The sequence below is a fragment of the Aphis gossypii genome, chromosome 1, assembly GCF_020184175.1.
Source record: "Aphis gossypii isolate Hap1 chromosome 1, ASM2018417v2, whole genome shotgun sequence".
Lineage (NCBI taxonomy): Eukaryota > Metazoa > Arthropoda > Insecta > Hemiptera > Aphididae > Aphis > Aphis gossypii.
The window spans coordinates 40,833,348-40,850,759 of NC_065530.1; the positions used below are offsets into that span (position 1 = coordinate 40,833,348).

Here is a 17,412-nt window from a genome sequence, read left to right on the forward strand (position 1 = left end):
TAACAACACATTAAAAAAAATATATCTACTTATTCTAAAAATAATTGTTTTATAAGCAGTATTATTGTAAAAAGACAGGAGGGATGAAGTAAATTCTCCATATATTCAAAATAAACAACTGATTATTGATCACTGCTGTACAGAAACTAGAAATCATTTGAATATACTAAATACATTGAAAATAAAACTTCACGTGTAAGAATTAACCTGTCTAATAATTAATAAATGCACATGAAATAAATTCATAGACTTATATGAATTTAAATATTACGTGTACCCATGAGTTTAATTATTAGACTAGAGGCCTTCATTGAAAATTGTGTATTGTTTTGTTTATTGTCTATTTCATACATAAATTGTTTTCACACTATTTTGATATTATGTTAAATTGTCATTGCATCTATGGAATTAAATTACTAATACAAATTCTTCAACTCTTTAATGTCTAAAACAGAGTATTTAACAAAAACCAAATTTTAGACACCAACCATCAAAACCGGGATCATAATAAGGTATAACTGTAGATTGTCTTGAGTATTATTATTTTTCAACCAACAGTTATTTATTATTTTTAGTTTACAATAATAATAATAAAAAAATGAAATAAAAATAAATCTTAGTTGCAAATTTATTGTCATGATTTTCTTATAATCCAATAATACAATTAACACGAAAGACAAAATTGTCTTGAACATAGTTTAATAATATATTAATGATAATAATATTTTTGTAAGTCTTAAATATAAACTATATAACATATATGTATAATTTGTATATTATATAATATAATAATAATGAAAGTATTTAATATAAATTATAAAAGAAATATGCTATGCTAGTATTGTTATAGTAAACATTTAAAGCTTAGGACAGAGTAACGAAGATATATAATATAATGAATTAAACACTATAATATTGAAAATAACAACAAATAAATTAATATAATATGAAATATTATTTTAATTTTATTACAAATCCACTTATTTTATTTAATATATATTAATTTACTAAAGATTTGAATACAGTAATCTTCAATTTATTGAACTTAATATTTCAAAATATTCATTACATTAGTTAAATTTATATTCTCTAAATATTTTATTTGTTCTTTTTGTTTTTAATAATCTACTGTATTTATAATTAAAATGTCATCATATTTATTTTTATTATTCTCAAATACAATAATACAAAAATCAGTTATAATATTATTAATTAAAATGTATAATTATCAAGCAACAAATATTTGGTTACATAGGAATGTATATCTTATGACTTTTTTCCTAGTCTTAAAAAATCCAACATTTAACTATAACTATTAAAATTAATAATCACATAATCGTAGGTGGTTAAAAAAAAAAGTGAGATTATATTGTTTAGGGTAAAACATTTAGTTATAATAGTTTAATAGTTTAATTAAAATCAAACAGGCAAAAAAAAAAAGAAGTATACAATTTTAAGAACTGAAGATGTATCAATGAACTCAATCGTTGATACGTTTTCATAAGTCTTACATTTAAAATACGTTTTAAAAATATAATAGTAGATGATAATTAATACCATTTAAAATACATTTTGATACCAGCAAACATTAATGATAAATAATTTAGCATAAAAATAAGTTAAATATTATGTAATTGTTATTTCAAATAAAAAAATTTGAAAATAATGATTCTTTTTTTTGGACTATTAAACAAATACTTAAAGTATTTAGTAGTTAAACACAATTATCTACTTTGTATAATTAATAAAAATAAAACTATAATTAATATAGGAAGACAATAAATTATTAAGATCAATAATTGAAATACTGGTGGATACTTGAAGCATTTTGTACGAAATGCTAAATTAACTGCTTATGGGTTCAATAATATTCCATAAACTAGCATACGATCCAAAACCAAATCCAAGAAAACCGATTATAATAATAATAATATCTTTAATTAACATCAGTGTAAACTCTTTACCAGAGCAATGATCCCAGAATGTCATGATTTCTATAATAGGTGGAAAGATCAAAGCTAGTGCAGAGCTGCTAAATGATCCCACTAATGAAATTATTGCTGATAGGTTTGGAATGGCAGCGGCTAAAGCAACTATATTATGAAAAGAAAATACTTTTAGTATTTAGTAAACAATATATTTGAACTAAAACTATAATATATACTTTGTCTAGTGAGAGAACACATTAATTCTGCGCATCCCCATGTGATACCCTGCTATTAAGACTGGTTCCACTATGGAAGTGTCACGAGGGGATGCACTAAAGAACTGATTTGTATTAGACCATGGCATGTTCTCTTAGACAGAGTATAACTTAAGAACACAAATATAGTATAAGTATATTAAGTATAATATTTACATGTTAGTGTGACGAGAAACACTCTGATACTCAATTCAGCATTACGTTGACTAGACTGTGAGTGAAAATATCCTTTTAAAGCAGGCCATATAATACCAATTGGAACATAGAATTGAAGACCATAAGACAAGAATATTGAAAATGCCATTGCTGCCCGGACAGATTGAGCTAACCTGAAACATTTTTGTTAATAAATCCAAAAAAATGAATGATTAATATATTTTTTTAAATGTATTTAAAATTTAAATAAGAATTTATTTTAATAGTATTTTTTAACCAGATTTCAGATTGTAAAAATAATAGTAAAAAAAAAATTAAATAAATAAACTAAATGCCCCATTAGTTTAACTATTACTTTACTTTTTTATTATTTATAAACAAAAAGTAAGATTACAGGATAAATATTGTATATATAATATAAATTATATTTTAAATTAAAAATATAAAATGTATATCTTGCATACATTAAATAGATTTATTAAAACTAATTAACTTTAAAACTTTAAAATTAATTTTAAACCATATACAATGCTATTTTTTTAATTATATATTTCCATTTCAAAATCTCAAATTTTTAATCTGTCCTACCAAAGTTAGGTGTCATTAAGGGTATCGTAAGGTATATATTATTGGTGGTCCTATTTTTCCCCGTACCATATAGGCTTGCCAAAATTGTATGCTGGCACCTATATATTAGTTAAATACTTAAATTTAATCAATTAATATAATATAAATATAATTTATAAGTACCTAATGCAATAGACAGTTTAAAATGTAAAAATATATTTATCACTATATTATTTATTTCTATAATCGTAATATTATACCTTTTATTAGTGTTATCACTTTAAAATATTAATGTTAATATTTAATGGTATACAAATTTATAGATGACAATGTAATTTAAATACATAGCAGCATAATAAATACAAAAAGTAGCTTTTTGATTACTACTATAAATTACAATCTATGAGGTAGAAATTCATAAGTGGGAGCATAGGGTTCTCTTTTTATTAGTTTTTGCAGATTTATTTTTTATCCCTAAACCCTAGTATAAATCTGAAATAACCCTTGCATGACAATATTTCAATTTGCATTATTATAACTATGGTCTAGTGGTGGAAAGTGTGGCCAGATAAAAAAAATGGCAGCCCTATTTTAAAACTTAAATGGCGGCCCCAGCTTAAGTTTTTTTATCTTGATAAACTATAAAAAAAAAGTAGTATTTTATTTAATATTTTATACTCATTATAAAATACATATTACAACATACTGAATGGTTCAATGTTCTTATCAAGCTTATTGAACAATATTTTTTAATTAGTACAATGAGGTATGTATATAGGTTAGTTATTTATGTATTGTACAATTTCAGTAATATGAACGACAATTAAAGTAGTTTAAATACTTACACTATTAATTGTCAGTCAGTCTAATTTTTCTAATTTGAAAAAGGAAAAAAATGAGATTACTTAAGCCTTAATCTTTTAAATAATATATTTTTAATCTGTATATTTTAAGAGTTGATTATTTTTACATCAATTTACTATTGATTAAAGCATAAAGTTTAGAATGTTAAAACAGATAATTCTATATGATAATTTAAATTTTAACAATTGATTTATATCTTTAACTCAAATATACAAATTGTACATATAAATTATTAATACATTTAAAAATCATGAAACTATTTAAATATTATAGATAACCTTTAGGTTAACAAAAATATTGTTTAATCGGTTTTTAAAGATTTATTATTATATAAAATTAAACATTCTTTAGATATATTGTAATATGTTAAATTTCTTAAATGTGAATTGATAAATTACTTAGATAGAAATAAGAATAAGAATGATCGCTTTTTAATTACTTTTTAAAATGAAAATAACTATTATAATTAGAGTAATAGTTGGATTTTTTATAACTATAAAATAATTTTAATTGATGTTAACTGCAGTTTAAGTAAACATGTTTTACTTACAAATCTTCAGCAGGAAGATTCAATGTAATACTTCCTAATTTAACAGCATCTCCATATCGCAAATATCCAAAAAATCCAATTGATGTATATAAACATGTTACAATGACCATTCCAGTATTTAAAACACCAGTCATTCCACCAAAAGATTCCGGATTTTTCATGTTATTTTCCAATGGTAAAACCTATTCATAAAATGTGTATTTAAAACATAGTTACAATGTTCTATTAAATGTATTTTGTTTGTAGATTTAAAATTATAATATACCATTCCAATGCCCTCAAATGCGTATACTGCAGTTCCAAAATAAAGGGGTAGCTGTTGCCAAGATGAAAAAGCTTTGACACTTAATGTTTTTGGAAGTCCTTGAAGTAAGTAGAAAAAAGTTATTCCTAATCCAATTACAGTCAATATGGTTGCTAAAAATGATGCCGGAGTCAGATACTTTAGGCTCTTCACACAATTCAAAAGTATCATTGGAACCAATAGTATAAGCAAATATGATTGAACAGACATTTTAATAGAAAAGTAATGAGTTATCACCTAAAAATATTTAAATTGTAATTAATCAGTTCTAAAATTTGTTTTTTTTTTCAATTATTTACCTCTTGTAAATTAGTTGCTACAAACAAGAAATATACACAACAAAAGCCAAGTTGAGTCATAACTAGGAAAGTATTAATAAATTTACTCGCAGCAGATGAATATTTCTGTAATTTGGGTGGACCATATTCAAATGCCATTTCTGCAACATTAGGAAATGAAAGAGATGGTCTTTGTGTTCTTATACACAACTCATGAGAGCACCGTACCTAAACATAAATTACAGTCAACTTGTTACTAAAAATAACATTTAATATAATGAACTATTGAAATAAATGTTATATATTCATACCAACATATGCATACAATGTGTGCAAACAGCTCCCAAAAGTGCTGTACATACTAAACCTACAAGCCATCCAGAATTTCTGAATGCATCAGGCATAGCTAAAATTCCAGTACCAATATTTCCTTTTAATAAATGTATCATGGTATCAAAATTCCTAAACAAAAAAAAAATAAAAATCTAAAATAAACTAACAAAATACATTTATGCAATACACTAAAATATAATTTTTAATACCAATAATATATTGATTGTTGATTTTGGATAAAAGAAATTATAATAAAAAATATATATATATACATAAATATGCATACTACATTTAGTGATCTTGATTTAAAACTAAGATAAATTGTTCTTGATAAATAATAATTGGAACATATACATTAATGAAAACTTAATTAACCCATTGAATATAAACAATAAATGGTTAGAATATATATTTATTGATAACTTTTTGGTATTTATTGGAATTTTTTCTACCTATTCAAATAATTAAACTTTGTACATTTTAAGATAAGTAATTTATATCATATTTATAATATTTTTATCTTAATAAAAATATTATAAAATGATTAAATAACACGTGAATCATAAGTCCTGATTCACGTGATTTAAAGTTGTGTATTATTTTTTATTTTATTGCTACATTTGACAAATAACTCAATACAAACATTTTAGATAATAACGTCCAATTATTCTTTAATTGCTTGTTTTAAAAGAATATTTTGTTTGTCAATAACAATAAACGTATTATTAAAAAAATGTATACTACAAATATTAATTATTAATTAACAATATGAAATGAAATTTAAAAAAAACTTACGATGTTGGATTTTCTAATTGTCGGTTTAACAATGGATTATAATCTGATGTTGATCCACCATCAGTGCCATTTTTTCCCAATGATTCACTCATTGGACTACAAGAAATGTTTGTAGTAGGTAATGTTCTAGGAGATGGAGAAAGGAAATTACTTCTGTAACATCAATACAAGTATTCATTTTAAATAATTACAACTAGCTATTTTAATTATTATTATGTTTTTACATACATAATAAATTAAATTAGTACACTTTATTCTGTAAAATAAAATATTGAAAATGTTTAATTACATGGTAAGATTAATGTGTGAAAGACTACACTACAATAATATTGTTTTCCTTTTAAATAAATAAAAAAACTTTTAAAAAGATATTATACATATTACATACTATTTACCAATAAACATAATAATAGTGTAATTTTTAATCTAACCGTGATATATTTATTATGCTATATTGGTTCCAACTTACCCATTTTGGTTGTACAATGTAGCTGTGCCAGTTAACAGTGGTTTGTCTTCATTAACTCTGGAAGTTTTTATGGTCATTTTATCGCAATTTACCTATAATGAAACAAATATGCATTTAATTAATATAAAAATAAAATTTCAAATATAAAAATTGTTTAAAAATCAAAAATTAATACAAACTAATAGTAAGGAATTCTTTGCATGGATATTTAAGATTACACATTTAATTATATGGTGATTTTTTTTTTTTTTATATATAAATTATAGAAGTATAATAGTTTTATTTTATGTATTTATCCTAATTCATAAAAAATAAATACAATATGATTAATTTTTAAATCATATTTAAGAAGCTCAATGAACATCAATTTAACTTACTTTCTAAATTTATTACTAAAAAAAAATAAATATATATATATAGTATATACATATAAACTTAAAATATTACAATCATGAATTTAAACTTTGAATAAATTGAAGAAGTGTTAATAGTTTGACTGTTGTAATTTAAATAATGATTATATTTTGATACCTACTTGATGAAATAAATATTTATATACTCCTACTTCTATTTGTTATCATAATCACATACTATGTGACGTAAATGAACAATGCAGAAAAAACTAATAATGAATACATAATATTTAAGTTAATAATAGGTAATTTACATAAATATGTACCTGATAAAGAGATTAAAATTAAGAGATATATAAACATATATTTATATAACATAAGTTATGACTATAAGAGTTAATAAATGATTTTAACAAAACTTAACATAATTAAACTTTTGTATCTACCAAAAAATGTATACAATAAAAAAACAAAACTAATGGAAAATATATAATTTTTATTGATTGTCAAACGACGGTCTATCAGTTTTAATCAATATAGATAATAATGTAATGATATAGGTATATTTTTATCTTAAAAATCAAGAAATACGACATTTGATTTAAGAAATGTAGAATACAATGGTGAAATGTTTATTTTGCATCTTTACAATTTAATTAATTTTATACTTTAAAATGTACTCCAAAGAAATATATTGAACTTTAATTATTTGTTAAATATTAATGCATAGTAGCCATGAGTTATACAAATTCTATAAAATTGAAATAAATTAATAGTTTTTTTCAGAATTTTTCCTTTGAATAGCCAACTGTTATAATATCTTATCTCCAAACTAAGTCTTAAAAATGTAGATAAATGGTATTATTTTATCAATTTTATAAATAAAAATATTTTAACTACTAATTAGATTATTTTTATTGTAATTTGTTAGATAATTTAATAAGTCAATGTCAGTTGAATAATAGTTTTAGAAATAATATGCTGAATAATTTTCATAAACAGTGTCAAACTTTAGAAACTATAAAATAAAATCTTCAAGCTATCCTGTTTAAAGAGCAATTGAATTTGGGTGAGATATATTATTATAATGTAATATAATTTCAAATATAGAATAATGTATCCCACATTTTAATTTAATAACTTTTGTGGTAAATTTAAACAACTTTAAAATAATTATGTTTAATAAATTTAAATAATTTTTTAGATAATTTATGCCATCAATTCTTGGTCCTAAATATTATATACAATTAAATTAAATTATTTGTAAATTTTTAAAATTTAAATTAAATACATAACTAATAACAGTAATTTAAAAAGTCAAGAAACACCAATAACAAAAAATAACCAAAATTAAAAAAAATAATGTCTAATTAAATAAATTTATCATTAAATAATATTGTGAGAAATCGTCAATTTAATATTTTAATTCAAATTGTTATGAATAAATAGAATCAACTATTTATTATTATATCTGAACAAAATCTAGAAATGTATCTTGTTTTCAATAAAATGTGTAATTTTCAGTTTTAATATTTAAAATTTGTATAAAAGATTAATTAGGATTATTATACATTTATACATTCTTATACAAAAATAAAACTATTAACTATTAATTAATATCAACATGATTATTTCTCAACTTACTTCTCATTCAATGACCTTAAAATATAATTGATAAATATACAGAATATATGATGTGTAATCTAATTTGTGATATATATTGTTCAGATTGAAGATTAAAAATATATATTAACATGATTTGACAAAAACAAAAACATTGATAAGCTCAATCAAGGCCTAGGGAATAAAATAAAAATTAAATGAGAAAAAAAATAAAAATCTATTTTATTATAACCATTAAAACTTCATATGAACTCAGTATAATTTATTAATTGTTTGTTTAAATATCTAATTTTATGTACATATTTGATATTTGGTACATAATTTGCACAAAAATAATGATAATTTATTAATTAAAATACAATACAAAAAATATCATTTATAATTTAAAATTTATTAGTTGATAAAACGATTTGTTAAAATTTGATTTATAATCTTTTTTTTACATATTGCATAAACAAAGGTAATAATCTAACCTTTATCCTACTCCCACTAAATAAGTTGGTTATCTGTATTTTAACCAACATATACAGTTTGTTAATTTGTGTACCTACCAACTACTTCTTATTAGTCAAAATGTAATCATAATGAATTGAAATCTTGAAAAAAAAAGCCAAACAGATATAGTTACGTAATAGAATTTTTTAATGGTTTTTATGGCAAAAAAACTGATTATTTTTAGATAAAAAAAAAAAAAACGTGAACCGTAAATAAGTTTATTCACAACATGTTGATTTTTGAAAATAGAGGGTTTTCAATAAATCAAATACAGTATTATGAACTATTAATTTTTCATATAATGATATAATTTATATAAAAAAATACATAAATGATTTATATTTAGATATCTAATATTTATTCTTATAAATGAAAATTTTTCTTTTGGTTGTTTGATGATTGTAATTATAATTTAAATAATAATATTAGATACCCATTAATTAATTCTTATAAGTACCTATAATAATTAGTTCATAATTAATTTGGAATGATTAACTAGGTACTCACATTACTCGTTTGCCCTGGTTTTGCTGCTTGGACTTTGATCTGGTTATCATTAATGCTAAAGTCTCCATTCATCTCGGTCTACATACAATGAATATAAACGTAAATTACCAATTAGTTACCAAATATATATGCATCAATGTAATGTAATGTCATTATAACGGTATATTGTAACAGAACTCACAGTCATATTAATAGAATCAAATTGTTTGAATAAATTTCATAAGTATTCAATTTTTGTATTGATGTTTTTCGATTCTATCAGCGATTTTTAACATTACTGTAATTGTCGATATCATTTCCAGCATAATCGTACAAGTGTGCAACACATCGAAATGATTACTGAGTACTGACAGAAAAAAATTATTACTCAATTTACAACAATAGCAAACACAATAAAGACCAATTTTCTCTCAATCCTATATTACCAAATGGCAAATAGTTAATGGCGTATTAGCATTAATACTTAGCGCTGCCAAACGCCAATTCCATTATCTCATAATATTTATTATCTATACTTTCGAAACGGTTCAGCTGTTTGGCAAAACTATGATAAATGATAATATTATTCATGAAGATTAAAAATTAAAATATTCTAGTCTTCAATGATATTATTATAAAATAATAAATATTATTTATTAAATTATTTGATAAATTTAAAAGAATATTCAATACTAGATTTTGCGGTCCTCGGGGAATCTACTTGGTACTTACTTACTATTATAGTCCTCCACTTTTCCCAGCGTATATTTATGTCTACAAACAGATCGTCGTATGGTGATTGTCGATTGATGGCGAATTACTAAAACTATTCTGTAATGCAAGTGTAACCCACGCACTTAAAATGATAAAACGCCTCTAATCATACTAAGGACTTTCCTTTATACAATAACTATTTTAATTTTTATTGGTTGCTTAGTTATGTAGGTCATCTGAGTTATCAAATCATACCTAACATTTTATATCATGATTTATGAATAGGTACCTACATTTTCATTACCTATATACATATTATTATGAATTAATAAAATGTTCATGTTAAGTTAAGCCAGTTAAAGTAATAATGTTGCATGTTCTATACAAATAAAATAAATTCCAACATAAAAGTATTAATGTATTATGTTTAATTAATAGCAATAATTAACAATAAATTATGAAACAATACGCATATTGCATATAAGTTAGCTATAAGTTGTGTAACCTTTACAACTTACATGCTAGAATCTATACTATTGAATGTATTTTAATATTATTTATAATAATTAAAAATATATAATATTTTATTTATAAATTTCGAAATAAACAACAATAGTAACCTTCGAAATTATATGGTACTTACTTAGTAAGTGAAGTAGTATTATAACATACTAGTATAATAACTACTTATGTAGTGTGTAGCGAGTAATATTGAATGATTATATAGTCTGAAATTTATACCAACAATTGAATAGGTAGGTTGTACTGTTGTCTGTTGTAGGTACCTATATTATAATCTGTTTACAGGCTACAGCTCAATGTATCTATTAATTTTATTTCTAGTAAAAATCATACACTGCTTGATGTCCTAACAACCCCCATTAAATGTGCATGTACCTAAAGAACTAAAAGGCTATTCATGACAAAAATTATGACTATCTGTCACTACTTATACCAGCTATTTCCAGACTCCAGTGGCTGGATTTTAAATATGTCAAGATGTTTGAACTTATGTACTAGTATCAAGTTTAATTTGCACTGGTTGTACCAATAAATAATAACTGACTATTGAAAATTAAATAAATCATAACAATGCAAACAATACAAACGGTTTATCTTCGTTAACAGCGTAAAACGTAAAAAACTAGATAAAATCGTGAAATTGATTCAGCCTAAGTTCCGGCATCCAATCAATAAAAATTCGATTTTTTTTTAATATCAAAGGACTCGAAAGTTCGAGACTGAATTAATAACATTTTTGTCAAACATACATAATAGGTACACAGGCGCAACAAGGTATACCTACACTAATATTTTTAGAAATGCCCGAATTATAAAAAATTCTTAGACCAACGGCCAAACGCTTCACACTGTTTTCATATAAGTAATAATCTGAAATGTATATTTAGGTATTGTACTATAGCTATAGGTATTTGAATATTCAATATGAGTAAAAAATGTCCCAACTATTTTTACATGGTTCTGGTTGTCCAGTAAATTATATTTATTTATATTACTATTAGATAAGGTAGGTAGGTAGGTAAGTAAGAAATATTTCTCAAAATCAATCATGTCATTTTAATTATTCTGATTCACTTGAACATTTTTTTAATTGGACTGATTTGTGCTAAAAATAATATATATATATATATATATATATATATATTATTCTACATAAAACAGCTTTAAACTGGAAGATTAAGATCGAGTAATTCATTAATTTTTTATTCACATTCAATCTATATATTTTAAAAACACTTCCTAAACAGTTTCACGAACAACACAATTTAACAGTTTATATATTTTGTGTCGTATAATAGGTGGGTGCTTATAATTCTATAAATTATAACGTAGGTATTATATACAATAGGGAACAATGTAAACATTAAACGCACACACTATACGCATTTATAAGCTATTCGGCATTCTGCTTCCTATCATAGATAAATAAAAAGATCGTTACCCTGTGTTGAAAGTTATTTCATCAATGACGTCACTATATTATATTGTAATGTTATTATGATTATTATTTATTGTGTGACAAATAACAACTTATTTGTGTCCTGTTCTATACAATTTTAATGCCGGCCATGGCGGGTTTCATGAATAATCACTGAACATTTAATAAATCATCAATCAATAGCAAGAAAATGGTAAACACTAAACATGATTTAATGGCATATCATATTATATGATTATTGATTGGTTCGTTCATTACATTTTTTATTTTAGTTAAACTAAGTCATTCAATTAGTTACGACAATTAGGATAATATAGTGTTAAAGGAACAGACGGAGGAAAAAATAGTAATAGTAATAGTAGTAATACATAAAATATAAATAGATAATAATAATAAATTTGATTAATTAGTTACGTTAAATTTTAAATATGGTTAAATAAAGATATAATATGGGAACTAAAATATTAATTTGTTGAGATGAGAATATACCTACACGGATGTCGAATGGGATGTTGGATGACAATTAGGTACATTTTATTGATCAATTAAATTAATCAATTTTTCATGCAATCCGACATAAATAAACTAAAGATTATTTATTAATTTATTATAGCCTATAGGTACTCGCGTAGCTGTGGGACTTGCAGCACATACTAGCGAGATACCACCTATATTTTTCATTTTACATAGGTACTAGGTAGTAACCTACTAAAATAATAGTAGGCATAAGTTAGTACTGTTATAATAGTATCCATTATAGTTTATACTTATATTGATGTAAAACAGAGCGGCACCTACTTGAGTACTTGAATACTATATTTTTTTTTGATTGATTTCATGACAAACGCAGATAATATTTTTACAACGTACAACTTAACAAAATTCGTTGTTATTAATATTATTTTTAATCTGTATTTTCGTTATACCTACTGACTTTTATAGTAGGCAACTGATGATTTTACTGTGTTACTGTGTTACAATAGTAATCTTGTTAAAATATTTTGTTTATTTTCAAAGTATAAAAATAATTAATGAATATTTTAATTTATTTTTTTGATGTTCTAGTAAAATAGTAAAAATATAATACAATTTTAAAAATATTTAAACAAAGTGAAGAAGAATCTTTGATAAATATGGTACAAAATATCTTAGATGTGAGTATTTGGTTAATTTTTCTTGTACAATATTATATAATTTATATTGTTAATAAATTAATAATATGATAAAATCTTATAATTTATTATCTTAAATATTACTAAATTTAACTGAATGAGCAGATATTAAGGAGATAATGTTTGATGTAGACGAATTAAAGAAAGATTATAGGAAAATTGAAGTGGAACTTTTGAAATTTAAAAATTTCGTAGGTACTTTCGATGCTTATATAGACTATAGAGGAATTATTTTATTAGTAATTCATTGGCTTATTATGAAAATGCAATAATATCATCAGTATCTGTTACCTGGTTTTTACCTCGCATAGGTAAAAATAATTTCACTCGCCTAAACGGACTTTTATTTTTTGGTCAAAATTATTACCTTCTCCCAAAATTTTTAGTATTTACAAATACCTATTGTTTTTGAAACAACAAAAAACCAAAATCATTTGAGGATAAATCATAGGTATATCATATAAAATTAATAATATATATAATACCTATTATACGGTCCATTATACGGGTCTAATACTCTAATATATAATAGTTATTATGCGATTTATCCAATGTCATAAAAATTTGAACGGTCGTAAGAAATTAACGTAATTTTTCAGTAGGTAGGTAAAATTTTAATTTTTGTTATAGGCAGTAAAACTAAAAATAATGATAAATATATATTACAATTTAAAATCTTAGATAAACCTAAAAAGAAAACATTTTTTTATACATTTTTAATTAAAAAATAGTTTATAAATTTTCGATTTTTGAAGGAATTTTATCAAAATTATAATTTATGAGGACGTAATAGTCTATAGTCGCCGTACACACGTGTATAGTTTTCGTCTTATACTAAAATACACTGTAACAAAATTGAGTCCAGCAAAATCCATTTATGCAATGTGCTGTTTATTTTAATGTTAGAGCCAATAATTTACCTAATATCAAACTTAAAGATGGTAATATTAAAAATTTAAATTGATCGAATCGTATAGTAATGACTTTTAATTCAGTATAATATTTTGTAATTATTAACCCCGTTAAATTTACCAGTGAAACGAAACAAAACAATCCGACAAAAACAAATATGAATTTGCAGAGTGCGAAACCAGCTATGTCGTCAATACAACACACACTGCCTTGTTTAACTACAAATAATGTACCTAATATGTCTTTGGTTAAGACAACAACTACAAAGGAAAATATAAAACTAAATGAGCGAAGAGAACCACGGACACAAAATAAAAAGAATTTAAGCGTTAGATTTACCAGTGAAACGAAACAAGACATATCGACAAAAAAAAATATGAACAAGCAAAGTGCGAAATCAGCTATAAAATCAATAAAACACACACCACCTTTTTTAACCACAAAACCTGTGCCATTGGTGAAAACAAACACAAAAAATAAAAATATCGCTTCAAACTCGTCAGGAGAATTTAAGAATAAGTATTACCATTGACTATAAGTAGTATTTATAATCAATGGTATTACTTTGTTATAACATAATCTATAATATTTATAAAAAATGTTTTACATGTAGGTATTCATAAAATGCATTGAATGTATTATAGTATAAATTAATTATATAAATTATTAAATAAACAAATATAAAAAAAAATATATATTATGAAATGTACTTATGTTATGATAAGGGCGGACAGACAGTCTACGTTTATAATCGTTTTTCATTAACAATGATAAGTAATGAAATTCAATTTAATACATCCATTAGTCATTACTAGGGCTCGGATTTATATGTAAATACATATTTTTACTGTGACTTGATAAATTAATTTAAGTAGGTGATAAATTTGTTTCAAGGGATTTTTAATGAAATGAACTATATTTTATTTTACATATTTTTACATATTTACCAATATTTTCATTTTTCCTTCATATTTTGACAATTTATTCATTTACGATTTATTAATAATTATTAATTATAATAATTATATAGGTACGACTGTATTTTTTAATACAGACAATTTACCATGTTTCCAAATGTACAAAATACTCGTAGTAACAAAATAATACCAATTATTAAACTTAATCTACGGTCGATATATTATGTTCGATGTTTATGACCTCGATAAACGATAGATAACTTAAAAATACATATTATCATAAAATGTTATCAAGATAATTAATATTTTTATTTTTTTTTATTTATATTTCATAATTTTTAATAATTTTACTATTTAAAATATAATTTGTTTCATTAGGAACTCATATGGATGTATTAAATAAGTAAATATAAATAAATAAATCATATTATTAAAATACATATTTTGAGTTTTTAGCACATATTTATGTATATATTTTGGTAGCATAAATACATATTTTGGTTTCATAAATAAGTATAAATCCAGGCCCTAGTCATTACAGTGACCACTCAACACCTATTATATAGCAGAGCGATACCTACTTGCCTATCTTTTTTTATATTAGTTATTATCTAACAACGTATTATAAATTTTATATCTAATGCAATCCTAACAGATGATTTATCTATAGATAAATAGAGCGATATAATATTCGCTACATTCACTATATTTTATTGTGAAAATATATTTGTTTCCAAAAAATATCTTCTTTTTTAAGCTATTTGATATTTAGGGGTTAGGTATTTAAAGAAGTTTTACTGTTTCTATATCGAATCGTGTAATGATAACCTTTTATATCTTAAGACTTATTTTATTACTTGTTAGGTACTCATTACAAACCATTCAATTTAGAAGTGAAATAATACAAAAAAAAGCGAAAAAAAATTTATACAAATGAGTCCTGTCCATATAGTTAGGCAAGAACTTAACTAAACCTATATACATTTTGATATCAAAATAAACTTAATAAAATCATGTACGCGTCTAACGACGACTATTAAAACGCCGAATAGTTAATTGTCATTATCCAATTTCGTAATCAAAGAATAGAAGAAAAGTTATAGGTAAGATTAACGAATCCAAATGATCCTGTAATAACTATTTCCACAGTAATAAATCTAAAATCTAAATATGGAGAAAGAAAACATTTTATACCTATCGGCTATCATAAGACTTATTGTTATTACTTATTACTCATTATATAGACCATCCTGCAATTTAGAAGTGAAATGACACAAACCATGCGAAGAAAAAACATATACAAATGAAAAATTTGAGAAACCTACCACGATGTCAATGAAACACAAACCAAAAACCAAAATTAATAATTCATTTTCATTTTTCAGTACAGGTAATGGAAATAAACACGAAGAAGGAAGACATACTATTTAACGATGTAAAATAATTTTGGAATAAAGACAACAATAGTATCTATATTGTGTGGCAAGGGCGGGAAGTGAGCTGTTTCCAAAGACTGAAATTGCCTTCCCGCGCGAGCCACACATACTATTTTTTGTCACACCATGTACATATATGCGTTATGCAAGGAGGTTGTAATATGAATATAAGATGTAATCAAAAATTTATATTTTGTAGTAAGGACCGTGGTATACATTTCAGTTTCTGGTTGTGCATGGGATACGCGATCAGCACTTGTGAGGATTTCCACTTTGTCGCCCATCACTATTGGGGATTTCCACTTTGCCGCCCGTCACTATTAACGTTTTTTACTTTCCGCCCGTCATTATTGGTGATTTCTACTTTTCCGCCCGCTGGACGGAAAAAGGTTTCTTTCCAACGCTTCTACCGTAGTCGGGGGACGGAGTGGCCGAACGTTCTAAAGGCGGGTTTCCACTATACATACGTGTACGTGTACGTGCATAGAAAATTATTTTCTGTGATTGGTTGGTATACATGGTAAGCTTTTGGTATACCAGAAAGTCTATACGTTCCAACCAATCACAGAAAAGTATTTTTATGCACGTACACGTACACGTTTGTAGTGGAAACCCGTCTTAAGGCGTCGGTTACGATGCGACCGTCGCCGGTTCGAACCTCGGTCACAGGAGCACCTCTCTTCGGGCTGTCACGGTGTCTAGTGAGAGAGGCCGCCGTCCCCCAACCCGGGCATGGCAGAAACTTACGGGTGTTCAAATGAAACTTCTGTCAAATAGGCGTCCGAACTAGGCCTTCGGGCCTACTCCCGGACTATATACGCCATA

The 17,412-nt window shown here is 24.3% G+C and overlaps 1 protein-coding gene and 1 long non-coding RNA gene across 5 annotated transcripts; one reads left to right on the forward strand and one right to left on the reverse strand.

The window, feature by feature from the left end:
• Positions 1-612: 612 nt before the first annotated feature.
• Positions 613-10,363, reverse strand: LOC114123515 (proton-coupled amino acid transporter-like protein CG1139). 4 transcript variants are annotated; one of them, XM_027986526.2, is made up of 11 exons: positions 10,209-10,363; positions 9,679-9,843; positions 9,498-9,575; positions 6,520-6,611; positions 6,051-6,203; positions 5,234-5,384; positions 4,944-5,150; positions 4,606-4,881; positions 4,341-4,522; positions 2,360-2,532; positions 613-2,093 (listed from the first exon to the last, which is right to left on the reverse strand). In XM_027986526.2, exons 2-11 carry the CDS (start codon positions 9,682-9,684, stop codon positions 1,846-1,848), a joined length of 1,566 nt encoding a protein of 521 aa, XP_027842327.1. In that variant the 5' UTR covers positions 9,685-9,843; positions 10,209-10,363; the 3' UTR covers positions 613-1,845. The 4 variants fall into 4 exon arrangements, with proteins under 4 accessions (XP_027842327.1, XP_027842328.1, XP_027842326.1 ...); XM_027986527.2 differs by having other exon boundaries at positions 10,213-10,361; XM_027986525.2 differs by lacking the exon at positions 10,209-10,363 and having other exon boundaries at positions 9,679-9,983.
• Positions 10,364-13,143: 2,780 nt separating this feature from the next.
• LOC126555914 (uncharacterized) lies at positions 13,144-14,925 on the forward strand. Its single transcript, XR_007607009.1, has 2 exons — positions 13,144-13,304; positions 14,358-14,925. It is a non-coding gene; the product is annotated as an uncharacterized LOC126555914 (long non-coding RNA).
• The last annotated feature ends 2,487 nt before the right edge of the window (positions 14,926-17,412 follow it).